Source organism: Heterodontus francisci, chromosome 13 (genome assembly GCF_036365525.1).
Source record: "Heterodontus francisci isolate sHetFra1 chromosome 13, sHetFra1.hap1, whole genome shotgun sequence".
NCBI lineage: Eukaryota > Metazoa > Chordata > Chondrichthyes > Heterodontiformes > Heterodontidae > Heterodontus > Heterodontus francisci.
Window position 1 is genome coordinate 33,210,412 of NC_090383.1, and position 17,587 is coordinate 33,227,998.

The following is a 17,587-nucleotide window of genomic DNA, read 5'->3' on the forward strand; positions in this document are numbered from 1 at the left end:
TGTTGTCAAATGGGGTTGTAATTTCTCTCACCAGTTTGTACTACTTTAGGTGGGCGGCACAGTGGTTAGCACCGCAGCCTCACAGCTCCAGGGACCCGGGTTCAATTTTGGGTACTGCCTGTGCGGAGTTTGCAAGTTCTCCCTGTGACCGCGTGGGTTTTCGCCGGGTGCTCCGGTTTCCTCCCACATCCAAAAGACTTGCAGGTTGATAGGTAAATTGGCCATTGTAAATTGCCCCTAGTGTAGGTAAGTGGTAGGGAATATGGGATTACTGTAGAGTTTGTATAAAATGGGTGGTTCTTGGTCGGCACAGACTCGGTGGACCGAAGGACCTGTTTCAGTACAGTATCTCTAAATAAATAAAAATAAAGGAATGTTGGTCTCCAGGACCATGAGATTGCCGAAGCTTGTAGTATGAACATTTCTGTTGCTACTTATACAAAGAGTATTGTGCCACAAGCTCTAACCCCTTGATTCCTGCTTTCACAATACATGGCATTAACCATTCAGGTTCTGGCACACAGATAGTTCTCATTTCTATGGTGACTGTGGGCGATACACTGATTTTTAGGCCTTTGAGGGATCTGGGATTTCTTCCTGCCCCTTGTTCCGGCTAGGTTTTGACTCCAAAATGTTGGGTTTGATTAGTTTTGGATCTAGAACGTTGACCTTACTTTTAGTTCTCTTGCGATTTTCACAAGTGCGGTTCACTTTCGGGTATGTTACCGTCCCTTTTCTTTCAGAGATAGGTATTTCCCTAATCTGCCCCCTGTCCTCAGACGCTGCTTGCAGTTGGTTGTCCAGCTTCCTGTGCACTCCCCAGTGGCTCTTCAACTAGGTGAGGCATCTCCCCCACTCTGGCTTTCTTGTTTGGAAACTTTCCTCGTCACTATTTAAATCTTTAAAAAAGGTTTCAGTTAACCATATCTGAGTTACTTTTCTTTCCATTGCTTTGGCTTTTATTAGAGCTTCTTTAAACCTTTTTGGCTGTATCTGGGCTCTTTTAAATTCTTTTGGCTCCATCACCCCTTGTGGGATTTTTGGGACTTCCTCAGCCCTCTGCAGTTGTGCAGTTTTTGTTTTCTTCCCTCAGTTTCTCCAGCCTCCATGGACTGCTCTGGACCCTCTGGGTGCAACACTATGCTTCCTGCTAAGTCATTGACCATTAATAGGTCTATCCTTGCATGGGTAAGCGCAGAATGATTCGGACTGTCACTACCCCAGTGACCATAATACTCCATAGGTAAATTTTAACTGAGGGATTCTTCAAGCATCAGCCAGTAAGCCATTTTACTAATACTGTGGTATTTGTTCTGCTTTCCCGTGGCATTTGTGTCAATTTGGCTGCCAGTAGGGTCTGAAAACAACCAGTATCCCCGAAGAATGAGGATGGTTTTCTCCCTGTCTGGTGCCTGGGACACAAAAGGAGTCATTTTTCCTTTGTGTAAAAAGTTCTGATATGTGCTCTACTCGTGTTATATTAGAACACAGGCTTATATCTTTCAAAGCCAGACACAGGCTTGACTCAGCGCCTCTTGCTGGTTTTTTGGCATACCAACAATTGGCCTGGAGATGCACAAAGGTGTCACACTGGAAACATATCGGGCTGACCCCTACTGGTTTTATGCCCTGGGTTCCTTCTTTTAAAAGTGGGAGACCGGTCAGGTTTTCCTTCCATGCTCTCCTTTTCTCTCGAGCCCATTTCTGCTTCCTCTTCACCCTGTTATCGCTCTCTAGCTTATACAAGTTACTAGACCCAAATTTATTCAGTTAGAGATCTGTGTATTAATTCATAGTCGGCCATTTTTGTGGCTTCCCTCACTCGTGACTCTTTGTTCTTCAATTTGAGTTCTCAAATTTTCATGAGGGTTATGGCTTGAGCAATAAAAAGCCATATGTTTGATTCTTTCGAATTCAATGCAAGTCTGCATTGATCTTTACTGGGTGTGTCAGAATATGTCTATCTGCTTCTGGTACCAGCTCATATTCATTTAGAATTGCTGTTTTAGTTTATTCATAATCAGAGGAACTTTCTTCTGGTAAGAGGGAAAAAGCTTCATAAGCCCTAACCACAAACTTGCCTTACAAGAGACTCCAAAATTCTCTTGGCCATTTTAGCCTGGTAGCTATTTTCTCAAATGAGAAGAAAGGACAACCTCCTCATTAAATTTTGGCACTAGTCTTGAGTGTCACAGCGCATCAAAGTTTTGCTCTAAATTGGGGATAAGATTTGAGTGACTAGCAACATTTTCATTTTGGGTTTGCAGTTTAACTCAAACCTTCTTGCTGCTTCCTCTCCTCTTTTTTCCTTTTGAAACTGAATCTCTTCGCTTTTCAACTTAACTTTTTTTTCCCCCCCAGAGTCTCTGGGTTTTCCTCTTCTAGTACAGGGGTAACTTTAAAATGGTTCGCTAGACTTTTCACCAGTTCAGGTTTCTTTGATTTTTGTCTGAAAGTGATTCCCACCTCTGCAGCTAAGCTTTTTAAATCTTAAACACCTAAATTTGTTTAACTTATCATGGGATAGCTCTCCCTGCTCTACAAACTGCTTAGCATTAAATGTGGCCATCTCTTGTTTCTAGCACCGTAGAGAAAATAATAAAACCTGTTTATTTTTCCATAATTTGAGGTCAATTTTCCTCCCGTTTTCCAAATCTCTCACTTGTCTGGTGGCTCAGATTCCGGCTTTGAGCCCCCAATTTGTTACGTGGTGTGATTTCCGCTGTTCAACTCCCCAGCTGACCACAAGTGTACTTGTATTAGAGTTTAGCCCCTTGGTGTTTTATTTTTCAAATAACCAAACATTGGCAGGTTTTCTTGAAGGTTTTAAAAATCAGAAAGTCAATTGTTTATTGATCAATAAGCCTTATCCCGAAATTGTCACAACCGCATCCACTAGCTCATTCGCTCGGAGACACACACACACAAGAAACAGATAGAGAAGGAAAAGAGGATGGTGGTTTTTAGTGGGGGAGAAAGGATACGATAATCCTGTTGAATTCTCGAGGTCAAGTTCTAGATGGTTTCAAGCCTTAGATGATTGCAGATTTCTCTCTTGATTGAAGGTTGAAAATTTCTCTCTCGATTGAAGGTTGAAGACTTCCAGCTCTCTGCTGTATAATATACATGTCGAATTTTTCAGCAGGGCATGTGCTTTCTGGATTGTTGGAATGCCAGCTGTTACAAGTAGCTTCACCTTCTGGGTCAGTCTCTGACTGCCTTTTTTAACCAAGAAAAGGTAAAACGGTCAACTTTTCACCTCTTGTTAGGAGACATTATGGGTCCATCCCCATGGCGATTGCACAATGGCCCAGGACATTGCTACTTCTAAAACAAAGGAGGTGAAGAAAACATTCAATTCTGGTGTAAGATGGGTTTCATTAACACCTTTTGGCTTTGAAGATTTGTCCTTTGTCAGACTGTTTGAACACATGAAAGGCTAATCCCTTTTTTCTTCGGTGGGCATTTTGGGCCATTGTTCACTTTTTAAAATAAAGGTTCATTTTAAAAACAAAGTCTGTTTACTTCATAACTCTTCAGAGTTAATCCGTGAATGTTGTATACTCGCATTTCTGATGCACGTGACAGTATCATCTGCAAACTTATTTATCATGCCCCCTACATTGGAGGCTAAATTCATTAATATAAACTACAAAAAGCAAGGGACCGAGCACTGAGACCTGTGGAACCCCAATGGTAGCGGGCTTCCGGTCACAAAAACACCAGGCAACCATTGCCCTTTGCTCTCTGCCACTAAGCTAATTTTGGATCCAATTTGCAATTCTGTTACATCCCTCGGGCTTTTATGTTTGTGACCAGCCTGCCATGTGGGACCTTGTCAAAAGTCTTGCTAACATTCACATAGACCGGATCCACCATACTGCCTTCATCAACCCTTGGCACCTCCTCAAAAAATTCAAATCAAATTGAGACATGACCTTCCCTTAACAAGTCCATGTTGACTTTCTTCAATTAACCCATATCTTTCTAAATGAAGGTTTATACTGTTCCTCAGAATGGATTCCAATAATTTTCCCACAACTGAAGTTAAGCTAACTGGTCTATCATTACTTGGATTATCTCTTCCTCCCTCCTTAAAAGACGATAAAATGTTGACAGTCCATCAATCCTCTGGCACTACTCCTGTAGCCAGGGAGGATTGAAATATGATGGGTCAGAGCCTCTGCAATCTGCTCCTTTGCATGTTTTAACAACTTGGGATATATTTCATCTGGGCCTGGTGATTTATCTATTTTCAAAGACATCAAACCCTTATAATACTTCCTCTCTTACCATGTTTATGCAATCCAATATTTAACATTCTTCCTCCTTAACAATGATGTAATTTTCAGCCCCTCTTGTGTAAAGACAGCTGCAAATTCATTAAGAACCTTATCCACATTCTCCGACTCCACAAATAGGTAACCTTTTTGGTCCCCAATAGGCCCTACTCTTTCCTTAGCTATCCTTTTGCTCTTTATATACTTACAAAACATTTTTGGACTTTCCTTGACTTTATTTGCCAGTACTTTTTCATGCCCTCTCTGTTTTCATGTTTCTCTTTTAATGTCATTCCTACACTTCCTGTACTCTTCTAGGCTTCCAGCAGGATTAAGCTCTGTCAGACATAAGCTTCCCTTTTTGCCTCATCTTACCCTCTCTACCTTGTCATCCAGGGGGCTCTATATTTGGCTGTCCCACCCTTTATGGCAGCATGTTTACCCTGAACCATTAGAATCTCCTCCTTGAATGCCTCCCATTGCTCTGATACCGATTTACCTTCAACTAGCTGTTTTCAGTCCACTTTTGCTAAATTGCTTTTCAACCTAGTAAAACTGGCTTCTTCCCCAATTTGAATTATGATCACTACCACAAATGTGCTCTCCCACTGATACTCCTTCCACCTGCCCAGTTTCATTCCCTGAAACTAAATCAAGATTGCCCCACTCTTGTCAGGGTTGCCAAATACTGGCCAAAAACATTCCCCTGAATGCAATTTAGGAGCTCTGTTCCCTCTGTATCTTTTGCACTGACTGTATCCCAGTTGGTTCATTCGTTGGTGTCATCTTCTTCCCAGAAGATTGCATGACGAGTCTCCACCAGTCTGTCCTGCCCTTACACATTCCGCATATAGATTAATTGCATCCAGCCATTCTATCAGTCATCCATTTTCTCCTCTGCTTCTCACATTTTCCGTCAATCTTTCCTTCCAATAATTGTCTGTACTCCAGTTAATATTTGGGTAATTGAAATCCCCCACTATTACTGCCTTACTGTTTTTGCATTTGTCAGTAATTTGCCTACAAATGTACTCTATCTCCCTCGGTCTGTTTGGAGGTCTACAGTACTCTCAAGCAGTGTGATTGCCCCAGTTTGGTTCCTTAGTTCAACCCATATAGCCTCATTTGATGATCCCTCTCACATATCATCCCTTCTCACGGCTAATTGTTTGTTTAATCAATACTGCCACTCCACCTTTTTTTTTTTAAATCCTGTTCTCTTCTCATCTGAAAACCCTGTAACCAGGAACATTAAGCTGCCATTCCTGCTCCTCTCTAAGCCCTGTCTGAGTAACAGCTAAAAAGCAATCATACTTCCAAATGTCAATCTGTGCATTCAGCTCATCTGCCTTATTCACTATACCTCTTGCATTTAAGGATATACCATTAAGCACAACTGGACTCCTTTTTTGTCTATTTTGAAACCTTTGTGCGCTCTGCCTTCCAAACCCTTTTGCTAATTTTCTGCCTTCCATTTCCAGCTCTGCTTTTCTCTATTCTGAATCTACAGAACATAACTTAACGGGTAAGTCATCTAGAATCTGACAGCATCAATTTTGATCAACGTATAAATACTAAACAATACTTTTTCTTTGGCCAATACATGATCATAACATGCAACTGAAAACTGTCAATCTAACTGTACTCCACAAGTAACTATAATTCAGAAAGAATATTCAGATTTAGTTAAATCTGAAATGAAATTTCATAACAAAATTATCAGGCTAATTTTCAAACAGGAGAACTTGTACAATTATTTAGTAAACTATTTCCTGCCAGATTTCAAATCGTTCAGTTGCATTTCTAAAACATACATTTGGTGGTAGTACTAAATATTTGCACGTGTTTTGACAAACTCCTCCTACTCCTCTCCACTTTCTATTATGGTGAGGACAATTTATAAAAGCAACCCACGATTCTGAGATGCACTATTTTGAAAGGAAGCACCAATGTGGCTCAGGAGAAAGTGAATTTCTTCCAAAGATTTTCAAACTTAAAGACTTTTAATGGCCAGGTGTTAGGTGTTTTCCAATATAAACTATTTTAAGGAGGATTGCATGGACTGAGAAGGCAGAAAATAGTATAGAAAAGCATTGCTATTTAGTCGACTTTCTGTGATCTGGCGGTGGGGATTAGTAATGGAGAAAGTCACAAAATAGAACTTGCCAATTCAGTACATGCCTTTAGTGAGAGGACAAGATAGTTGATAAGACATTGTTAGTGTTTTAATTTTCATACTTGAAAGCCATTTGCACCAAATGAGCCAAGACATCCTGTGCATCTAGGGTGATCCGACTCAGATCTCTGTCCTGTTTGATGAAGTTGAGAAGCTCTGATGCATTTGCCATCCAGAAAGCAAGTGCACCTGCAATATTCTTCTGTTTCTGTAATGATCAAAATAATGTTATTCTTGAGGACTTTTGTTCTGTTCTACATGATAAGTCTTAAATGCAACCCCTGACCGCATGAGCCAGGCTAGGCAATGTTAAACAAGGCTGACAAAAGAACAGGGCCACAGACATCAAGCAAGAGAACTTGGGCTGAATCTGTACATCACCACAGAAAAGTGCATTAAGCAGATAAAATGAAATGCCAACATAGTTGTGCAGTCAAGTTTTAGTGCTGCATGTTCCAATTGCTAAATGAGTGTTATGTACCGTTCAGTCCAGCCGCTGGATTTGTTGTTTCTGATATGGAGAAGCATGAGAAACTGAGCTAAGCTGACTGCTGGGTACAGTTCCCAGCAACATGTCCTACCTGTTCATACTGTGCTATATCCTGCAGAAAAGGGAAGAGGAATCAGGCAAAATAGAGAAAAAAATAACAGTCACGATGTACACAAATAATGATTAATACAATGCAAAACATTGCATAAAATTAAATTACAAAACTACACAGACAGCAACTTAAAACACAAACTCTCAACTGCTATGATCTAGAAACAAACTTTCACAATGTGTATATTAAGCTATCACTTTGTAGCGAGAAAGATTTTCCCTACCCAAGGGGTTTGGTGGGGCAGAACAAAAAAAGGTAATCACTTTCACTACTTTTCCACAATAAAAATTGAAATCAAGTGTTTGAATTTTAGTACTGAATGAAAAAAATACATTTATTTTGGTACTTGATTTATAGGCGTATAAAAATATATTTGTTCATTTTTAATGTCTAGAGCAGTTTATGTTGCATCAAGTGTCTATATTAGTGATGCACAGCATTGATCAAAAAAAAAACTTTAGCTTTCCTAAGGGTTTTGTCAAAGTAAAATATTTTGAACATAAAATGCCAAAAAGTCTATTTTTATGCATGAAGTACATCAAAAAAATCAAAGCAATTAACAAGTCAAAAGGCGGCAATGCCAAAATCTCGTGTAGAAATGTTGAATTACTATAATTCCATAAAAAGGTCCTGATAGATCTTTAAAAACGGAAATAAAGGTTGGGCATGTTTCTTGTAAAAAGCTAACCAGTTACTTTTCCCACAAATTAAGTCCTTGTAAGAGTGGAAATACAACTCCCAAGATGCTACGGTGCAAGTTATTTAAAACAGACTTGCACATACACAGCTCTTTGGCAGGTTTACCCATTCATAAACTGATGTCAGGTTTACATTATGCCCCCTGTAGTCATACAATTCAAGACTGGCTGCAGTGGCAGAAAGTAAGCCTTTGCTCTCTAATCACTTAACACTGTACGCTGAAACAGTCCTGCTTTGATGTACTTATTTTCTATTAGAAAAATCTAAGTAAACTGAGACAAAAGCAAAATACTGCAGATGCTGGAAATCAAATAAAAACAGAAAATGCTGGAAACACTCCAACTCTGGCAGCAGCTGTGGAGAAACTGGTTAAGTCTACTTCAGGTGTTCACGATTTATTTAGTTTACTCAATTGCCCAGATATATTGTACCCACTTGAAGGGGAGTGCAATATCCTAGCTAAGTATTACTGCAATCCTGTGGATCGAGTCAACACAACTGAATAAATTTCTTTTACACACAGTGGTGCAGTGGTTAGCACCGCAGCCTTACAGCTCCAGCGACCCGGGTTCGGTTCTGGGTACTGCCTGTGCGGAGTTTGCAAGTTCTCCCTGTGACCACGTGGGTTTCTGCCGGGTGCTCCAGTTTTCTCCCACAGCCAAAGACTTGCAGGTTGATAGGTAAATTGGCCATTGTAAATTGCCCCTAGTGTAGGTAGGTGGTAGGAGAATGGTGGGGATGTGGTAGGGAATATGAGATTAATGTAGGATTAGTATAAATGGGTGGTTGATGGTTGGCACAGACTCGGTGGGCAGAAGGGCCTGTTTCAGTGCTGTATCTCTCTTTGACTCGAATAGGTAAGCGTAAACTCTATCAGGCCATTGCCAGGAATTTGTTTACATTAGAAGTGTACGTTATATATAAAATATCTTAGCAGCTGTCTAAACTTGTGCTATGATAGAGAAACTGTTAGCATTGGCGGAAGGGTTAAGAAACAGAGGACATTTCAGGTGAACAGCCAAAGAACTGGGATGACATGAAGAAAACCGTTTTTATACAGCAAGTGGTTAGGATCTGGAATGCACTGTCTGACAGTATTGTGGAAGCAGATTCAATTGCGACTTTCAACAGGGAATTGGATAATTATCTGAAGAGAAAGAATTGCAGGCCTATGGGAAAAGGGAAGGAGAGTGGGACTAGTTGAGTTGGTCTTGCTGAGGGCTGGCAGGGACATAACAGGCTGAATGGTTACAGCACGGAAGGAAGCCATTCTATGATTCAATGAAATCAGGTGGTTTTTATTACAGAATAGGCAGAGCACGATACTGACTCGAGGCAAATTCCTGTATACAGAATACTCTTTCAACAGTCAACAAAAAAATGGACAATTACTTTTTTTTTTACTGAAAATCAATTTCATATTCTTCATAAATTATTACAACCATATAAAATTATGCAACTTAAATTTAAGATTTTAGAATTAAATTTGAAACTACCATTTAAAAATATTGCTTAACTCCAGAAATGGTATATTAATGCAGCTATAGTGAAACTTAGGAATACAGTATAACTACTTTTGGTTCTAAATTCAGTAATAATGCTAGAAACAAAACAAAAAACATATCAGAGTACCAAAGCTTGTCTGTTCCTAAAACTAGCTACAAAAACTGTATTTTATAAAAGAATGACTGTTTGAAGAAGTGTTCTAATTTATCTGAGCTACAACTAGGACTCTTGAAATTTGTTGTTTAAAGGCATATTCCAATCTTCATTTTTCACTGTGCTTTCTAGTGCATCGGAAGCATAAACACAAGGTATAGGTAAGCTATACCGGTTCCTCCACTACCATACTGACAGATTATTTTTGTTGCCTTCTGTGACAAATGTAGCAATTACTGCAACAGCACTGACCCAACAAATTTCAGATTTGCCTTGTGATTTTGATGTCTACAAGTCCAACAAAATATTCCTCTCAAGAAAGGCAGCAAAATTGTAAATTTTACTAGTTAAGCTGCAGAAACATTAAATCAGTAAATGTTAATATGTCCATCACAAGTATTAATCATTTATCCTAATCACTGCAAAATCTAACACATGCATAAAAAATGAATTTGAAAGCAATTCAGGCATCAGTGAATCTCAAAACTCACCTGAATAACTCCTTCCATCATGCTAACCATCTTGTTAACTATAGCAATAACTTTATGGGTACGTTCAGAAGGGCTCATATCAGGCCGGTACTGGCTGGACAGGACATATCGACAAGTCATATACAGTACATACGTAGGAGACAGCTTGAAATGGACAGTAGAACTATTAGTATAGTTAACAACTGCAGATAGGAAGGCATCTTCAGCTGTAAAATAACACAAATATTTAGTTACCACCTAATCCAACATGATAGTAGCTCACCTAAAACATTCTACTGTATGACTAGCTTTTATTTCAAGTAATTATCTAGGTACTTAAAGGAACAAACTTGCATTTACAAAGTGCTCAGAACCTCTAAAGTGCCTCAAAGCCAATGAGGTACTTTTGGAGTGCAGTCACTGTTGTAATGTAGGAAAACGTGGCAGTTATTTTGCACACAGCAAGGTCCTACAAACAGCAATTAAATAAATGACCAGATAATCTGAGATGCACTGGATGAGGGATAAATATCGTTAATGACACAAAATAACTCCCCAGCCTTCTAATAGTGAAATGGGATATTTTACGTCCACCTGGCAGGACAGACCAAGCCTCAGTTTAACATCTCAGATGAAAGACACCTACCTACAGTATAGTACTCCCTCAATACTGCACTGAAGTCCCAACTTATATTATGAACTCAAGCCTAAGGAGTGGGACTTGAACCCATATCTCGGGCGAGAATGCTACCAGTGAGCCAAGGTTGACACTGTAAAAATACAACTGCTCAGTACAACTTGACAATACATATTAACTTTAAAAACAGGAACATATGTATTACTGAGAACACAGACTTCAGAATATCAGCAATATTATAAAATATAAAGCTCTACTGGCTGACTGTTGTATTTGGGACCACACACCCTGAATAGAATTAATTCTTCATCCTACAACATGTGCATCTGCTGCAAGCGTAAGCAATTGTAGTTACTTACAGCTTTCTCGGAACTCTATGGTTGCTGGCAGAGTCAATTCATGACCTTGTACATCTTGTAGTCTGCAAGAAAAAAGTGCATTTTCAACAAACCAAATAATGTATATGCAGTTGATCCTACCATCAACAGATGCTGACCTCTCCAGTGAGCATGCCGTTGTACAATTAATTATACAGCAATTTTAAGGACAAAACCATGATGAATAAACCAAGTTTATACTACACAAACTTTTAATATTAATACCTGGCCTAGAACACTTGCTGCTTTCACATTCATTGGGAGGTTTCTCTTCATGGCACTACAGTATTAAATGTAAAACCAGAACTGGATTTACAATAGTGATGAGCTTGTGCTTTCATTGTATTGCCTTTTAAGCTACACTGTACATCTGCTACAGACAACTACCTTTAAAAATGCGAACACAGACATCAATTGATACAGGTAATTAAAGATAAAAACCATTGCATCTATTTTTTTCTTAAATGAAGCATTGAACTTGCAAATAAAAAGAATATGCAAATATTGGAAATCTAGCAAAAACATTGAAAGTACCAGAGTTTATCAGCATCTGAAAAAAAAAGGATGAATTAATGTAATGAAGGGTCTACAACCAAAACATCTGGAAGTGAGGCCATTAAACATGACTGCGTACTTTTTGGGTTCATCGATTGACAGCTTTTTTAAAAAGATAGAAAGAGATGAAACCTAGTGGATGTAGTGAATGAGGCAAAAAGTTTTTAAAACAAAGGGCAGGAAGTAATTGGGGCATAAAAAAAAAAGAGATAATAGGGGAATTTGAAGTTAAAAAAAAAACTGAAAATGCCAGCAATATACAGCAGGTTCTTCAATGAAAAGAGGCAATATAACTTAATGGTACAATTGTGAAGGGGGTACAGGACCAGAGACACTTAGGGGTGTATGTACACAAATCTTTGCAGGTGGCAGGACAAGTTGAAAAGGCAGTTTAAAAAAATCATACCAGATCCTTATATGCATAAACAGAGAAATGAAGTACAAAAACAAGGAAGTTATGCTAAACCTTCACAAAATCACTGACTAAGCGCCAGCTGGAATACTGTGCCCAATTCTGGGAAGATGGAAAGATGTCAAGCTCTAGAGAGTGAACAACTAGAACGGTACCAGGGATGTGGGACTTTAGTTTTTTTTTTGGAGACTAGAGAAGGCTAGGTTGTTGTTCTTAGAGCAGTGAATGTTAAGGGGAGATTTAACAGACATGTTCAAAATCTCAAGGGTTGGTAAACAGAGGAAATATGTTTAAGCTACTTGGAAAAAGAACCAGAGACAAGATGAGGAGAAATTATTTTACACAGCAGTTATAATGATCTGGAACGCATTGCCTGAAAAAAAAAGGAAGCCGAGTCAGTAATAACTTTCAAAAGGGAATTGGATAAATACTTGAAGGGGAAACACTTGCACAGTAAGAGAAGCAGGGAGTGGTACTAATTGGATAGCTCTTTCATAGTCAGCGTACGCACAACAGCGCACGCACAACAGGCTGAATAACCTGTCTCCGTGCTGTATCACCTGCGGTTCAAATACAAATGATAAAAACACTCCTCAAAGAAAATATTTAATGAACTTTATATTAAAAATCTGAATTTTATCTGAAAAATCAAAAACTATAGTGCCTTTAGCATTGTAATATGTCCCAAGTACTTCACAGGATCATAATCAAATATAAGGTTGTGTCTCGGAAACATACGTTACAAATAAACTTGCATATCCATAACCATGAAGACAATGCTTACACAACACCCCGTTACAGAATTCACAAGATATGCATTTCGTACGTGGCATGCTTAGCAATTGAATTTCAATTTTAAGAATGATACAAATCGACTGGTGTAGTGATTCATTGCGTATGATTGTCGAGTGCATTTCATTATATACTGCTATTTTTGAACATATGCTTTTCACAATTCTACTATATACATCTTGATGCAACACTAAATCAGTTATCCTCAACTTTCATTTTTAAACTTTGTGAGGGCAGAGGCAAGGGAAGAAAAAGTGCAAGGATAAATAACTTAAGAACCTCCAATATAGTGGAATTCGCTTGGAGCGATCGGCAAAGCTGCAAACCAAAGACTGATACTTTGATGAAGCCGCTTATACTGCCAGTGAACAGCATTGCTGAACAGCTGGGTAATGCAGAGAGTAGTCATTCCTGTTGGCATAGCAGTAATGTCACTTGACTATTACTCCATAGGCCTTTGCTAATGCTCTGGGCACATGGGTTTGAATCCCACCAGGGCAGACGGTGAAATTTGAATTCGATTAATAAATGTGGAACTAAAAAAAACAAGCTACTCTAATGGCAGCTATGAAACCATTATTGATTGTTGTAAAAACCCATTTGGTACACTAATGTCCTTTTTGGAAGGAAATCTATCGTCAGATGAAAGGTCACAGACCTGAAATGTGAACTCTGCTTCTCTCTCTCCACAGATGCGCCGTGACCTGCTGAGTATTTCCAGCACCGTTTATTTCAGATTTTCATCACCTGCAGTATTTTGCTTTTAATTTACTGTCCTTACTTGGTTTGGCCTACATGTGACTCCAGACCCACAGCAATGTGGTTGACTCTTAAATACCCTCTGAAATGGCCTAGCAAGCCACTCATTTATATCAAACTGCTACAAAGTCTAAGAAAAGGAAACAAAACCAGACAGACCACCCGGCATTGGAAACGACAATGGCAAACCCAGCCCTGTCGACCCTGCAAAGTCTACCTTGCTAACATCTGAGGACTTGTGCCAAAATTGGGAGAGCTATCACACAGACTAGTCAAGCAACAGCCTAACATAGTCTACTCATGGAATCATATGTTACAGACAATGTCTCAGACACCATCACCTCCCCAGGCATGTCCTGTCCCACTGGCAGGACAGACTGACCAGCGATGGCGGCACAGTAGTATACAGGAGGGAGGGAGTTGTCCTGGGAGTCCTCAACATTGAGTCAGGATCCCATGAAATCTCATGGCATCAGGTCAAACATGGGCAAGGAAACCTCCTGCTGATTACCACCTACTGCCCCCCTCAGCTGATGAATCAGTGCTTCTCCATGTTGATCAATTGAAAGCAGCACTGAGGGTAGCAATGGCACAGAATGTACTCAGGGTGGGGGAACCTCAATGTCCATCACCAAGAGTGGCTTGGTAGCATCACTACTGACCGAGTCCTAAAGGACATAGCTGCTAGACTGGGTCTGCGGCAGGTGGCGAGGGAACCAAGAGGGAAAAGCTACTTGAGCTTGCCCTCACCAATCTACCTGTCGCAAATGCATCTGCCCGTGGCAGTATTGGTAGGAGTGACCACCACACAGTCCTTGTGGAGACAAAGTTCAGTCTTCACACGGAGGATACCCACCATCATGTCGTGTGGCACTACCATGCTAAATGGGATAGATTTCAAACAGATCTAACAACTAAAAACTGGGTATCCATGAGGCACTGTGTGTCATCAGCAGCAGCACTGTATTCAACCACAATCTGTAACCTCATGGACCAGCATACCCCCACTCTACTGTTAAAATCAAGCTGGGGAACCAACCCTGCTTCAAAGAGTGCAGGATGGCATGCCAGGAGCAGCACCAGCCATACCTAAAAAATGAGGGGTCAGCCTGGTGAAGCTACAACACAGGACTACTTGCATGCCAAACAGCAGAAGCAGCATACAATAGACAGGATGAAGCGATCCCACAACCAACGGATCAGATCCAAGTTCTGCAGTCCTGTCACATCCAGTCACGAATGGTGGAGGACAATTAAATAACTGGAGGAGGCAACTTCACAAGTATCCCCATCCTCAACAATGGGGGAGCCCAGCACATCTGTGTAAAAGACAAAGCTGAAGCATTTGCATCCATCTTCAGCCAGAAGTGCCAAGTGGACGATCCATCTCGGCCTCCTCCTGAGGTCCCCAGCACCACAGGTGCCAGTTTCAGCCAATCTGATTCACTCCATGTGATAAAGAAATGGCTGAAGGCACTGGATGTTGCAAAGGCTATGGGCCCTGACAAAATTCCAGCATAAGTACTGAAGACCTGTGCTCCAGAACTAGCTGCACCGCTAGCCAAGCTGTTCCAGTACAGCTGCAACACTGGAATCTACCCAGCAATGTGGAAAATTGCCCAAGTTTGTCCTGTACACAAAAAGCAAGACAAATCGAACACGGTCAAGTACCTCCCCATCAGTCTACTCTATCAGCAAAGTGATGGAAGGGGTTATCAACAATGTTATCAAATGGCACTTGCTTAGCTCAGTTTGGGTTCTGCCAGGGTCACTCAGCTCCTGAACTAATTACAGCCTTGGTCCAAACATGGACAAAAGAGCTGAACTCAAGAGGTGAGGTGAGCCCTTGACATCAAGGCAGCATTTGACAGAGTATGACATCAAGGAGCCCTAGTAACACTGCATTCAATGGAAATCAGGAGATAAACTCTCCACTGGTTGGAGTCATACCTAGCACAAAGGAAGAAAGTTGTGGTTGTTGGAGGACAGTCATCTCAGTCCCAGGACATCACTGCAAGAATTCATCAAGGTAGTGTCCTAGGCCCAACCATCTTCAGCTGCTTCATAATGACCTTCGCTCCATCATTAGGCCAGAAGTGGGGATGTTCGCTGACGATTGCACAATGTTCAGTACGATTCGCGACTCTTCGGATACTAAAGCAGCCAGTGTCCAGATGTGGCAAGACCTGGATAACACCCAGGCTTGGGCTGATAAGTGGCAAGTAACATTCGCGCCACACAAGTGCTGGACAATGACTATCTCAAACGAGAATCTAACCATCTCTCCTGGATATGCTCCAGGGATTACAATCAATGCATCCCCCACTATCATCCTGGGGGTTACCACTGACCAGAAACTGAACTGGAGTAGACATATAAATACTGTGGCTACAAGAGCAGGTTAGAGACTGGGAATTCTACAGCAAGCAACTCACCTCCCGACTCCCCAATGCCTTTCCACCATCTACAAGGCACAAGTCAGGAGTTTGATGGAATACTCTCCACTTGCCTGGATGGGTGAAGCTCCAACAACACTCAAGAAGCTAGTCACCATCCAGGACAAATCAGCCTGCTTGATTGGCACCCTATCCACCACCTTAAACATTCACTCCCTTCACCACCGACCCACAGTGGTAGCAGTGTACACCATGTACAAGATGCACTGTAGCAACTCACCAAGGTTCCTTAGACCGCACCTTCCAAACACGCGACCTCTACCAACTAGAAGGACAAGGACAGCAGATGCATGGAAACACCGCAACCTTCAAGTTGCTAACGAACACCTAAATTGCTCAGAGGACTTGCAGCTCCAGCAGCTGATGGGGACTAATGTCCCTCCAGATCCTTCTTCCCCTTCACTTCCCTCTGACCCCTTGCCGTGTATTCACTATACCCTCTGACCTCCCCCTCTCCGACATTGAACGTTCTGTACTCAGCAAAGGTCTCAGATTTATCGCCTTACGCCCCCCCACCTCAATGAATTTCGCATTCGACTTGACGTTGAGCTCTTCTTCCGTCGCAGTCGCCTCTGGGCTCACTTCTTTGACCAGGGGTCCTTCCAACCTCATAGTCCCACAACCCCATACAGCCCGCTTCTACCTCATTCCCAAAATCCACAAACAGGACAGTTCCAGCAGACCCACTGTGTCAGCCTGCCCCTGACCCACTGAACTCATTTCTTCCTATCTTGACTATCTTTTCACCACTGGTCCAGTCTCTTCCCACCTATAACTGTGACTCTTCCATACCCAAAGGATCATCCTCCACCATTTCCGCTACCTCCAGCGTGATGCCAGTACCAAGCGCATCTTCCCCTCCCTTCCAGTCAGCATTCCGAAGGGATCGTTCCCTCCGCGACACCCTGGTCCACTTCTCCATTACCCCCACCATCTTCCCCTGCAATTGCAGGTGGTGTAATACTGGTCCATTTACCTCCTATCTCCTCACTATCCCAGGCCCCAAACACTCCTTTCAGGTGAAGCAGTGATTTACTTGTACTTCTTTCAAGGTAGTGTACTGTATTCGCTGCTCACAATGTGGTCTCCTCTACACTGGGGAGACCAAACGCAGACTGGGTGACCACTTTGTGGAACATGTCCGCTTAGTCCGAAAGCAGGACCCCAAGCTTCTGGTTGCTTGCCATTTCAACACTCCCCCTGGGACTGCTGCAATATTCCAATGAACAGGCTCGAGGAACAGCATCTCTTTAGAATTGTGCCCGTTACATTGCCTTTCCTCTTCCTTCCTACCAAAAATGTATCACTGTACATTTAATCTGCCACGTGTCTTATCTATTCCACCATGTAGAATATGCCCTCTTAAAGTCTATAACTTCAAGATAGTTATGGAAAAGGATAGGACTGGTCCTCAGGTTGAAGTCCTAAATTGTGGGAAGGCTAATTTCGATGGCATCAGACAGGAACTCTCAAAAGTTGAACGGGAGAGGCTGTTTACAGGTAAAGGGATGTCTGGCAAGTGGGAGGCTTTTAAAAGTGAGATAGGAAGAGTTCAGGGCTGGCATGTTCCTGTTAGATGGAAGGGCAAGGCTGGCAAGTTTAGGGAACGTTGGTTGATGAGAGATATTGAGGGTCTAGTCAGGACAAAGGAGGCAGCATATATCAGATATAGGCAGCTGGGACCGAGCGAGTCCCTCGAGGAGTATAGGGGAT

At 41.4% G+C, this 17,587-nt stretch overlaps 1 protein-coding gene across 5 annotated transcripts in view; it reads right to left on the reverse strand.

Annotated features, from left to right (window-relative positions):
• The window catches only part of afdna (afadin, adherens junction formation factor a), a 598,271-nt gene that overhangs the window by 435,489 nt on the left and 145,195 nt on the right, over positions 1-17,587 (reverse strand). For 4 of the 5 annotated variants that reach the window (XM_068044631.1, XM_068044630.1, XM_068044629.1 and 1 more), the window contains exons 13-16: positions 10,883-10,944; positions 9,908-10,113; positions 7,038-7,058; positions 6,519-6,664 (exon numbers count right to left, since the gene is read on the reverse strand). In XM_068044631.1, coding sequence (XP_067900732.1) covers positions 6,519-6,664; positions 7,038-7,058; positions 9,908-10,113; positions 10,883-10,944 — 435 coding nt within the window. The remainder of the gene's footprint in view (positions 1-6,518; positions 6,665-7,037; positions 7,059-9,907; positions 10,114-10,882; positions 10,945-17,587) is intronic. The other variant, XM_068044628.1, reaches the window with a different exon arrangement.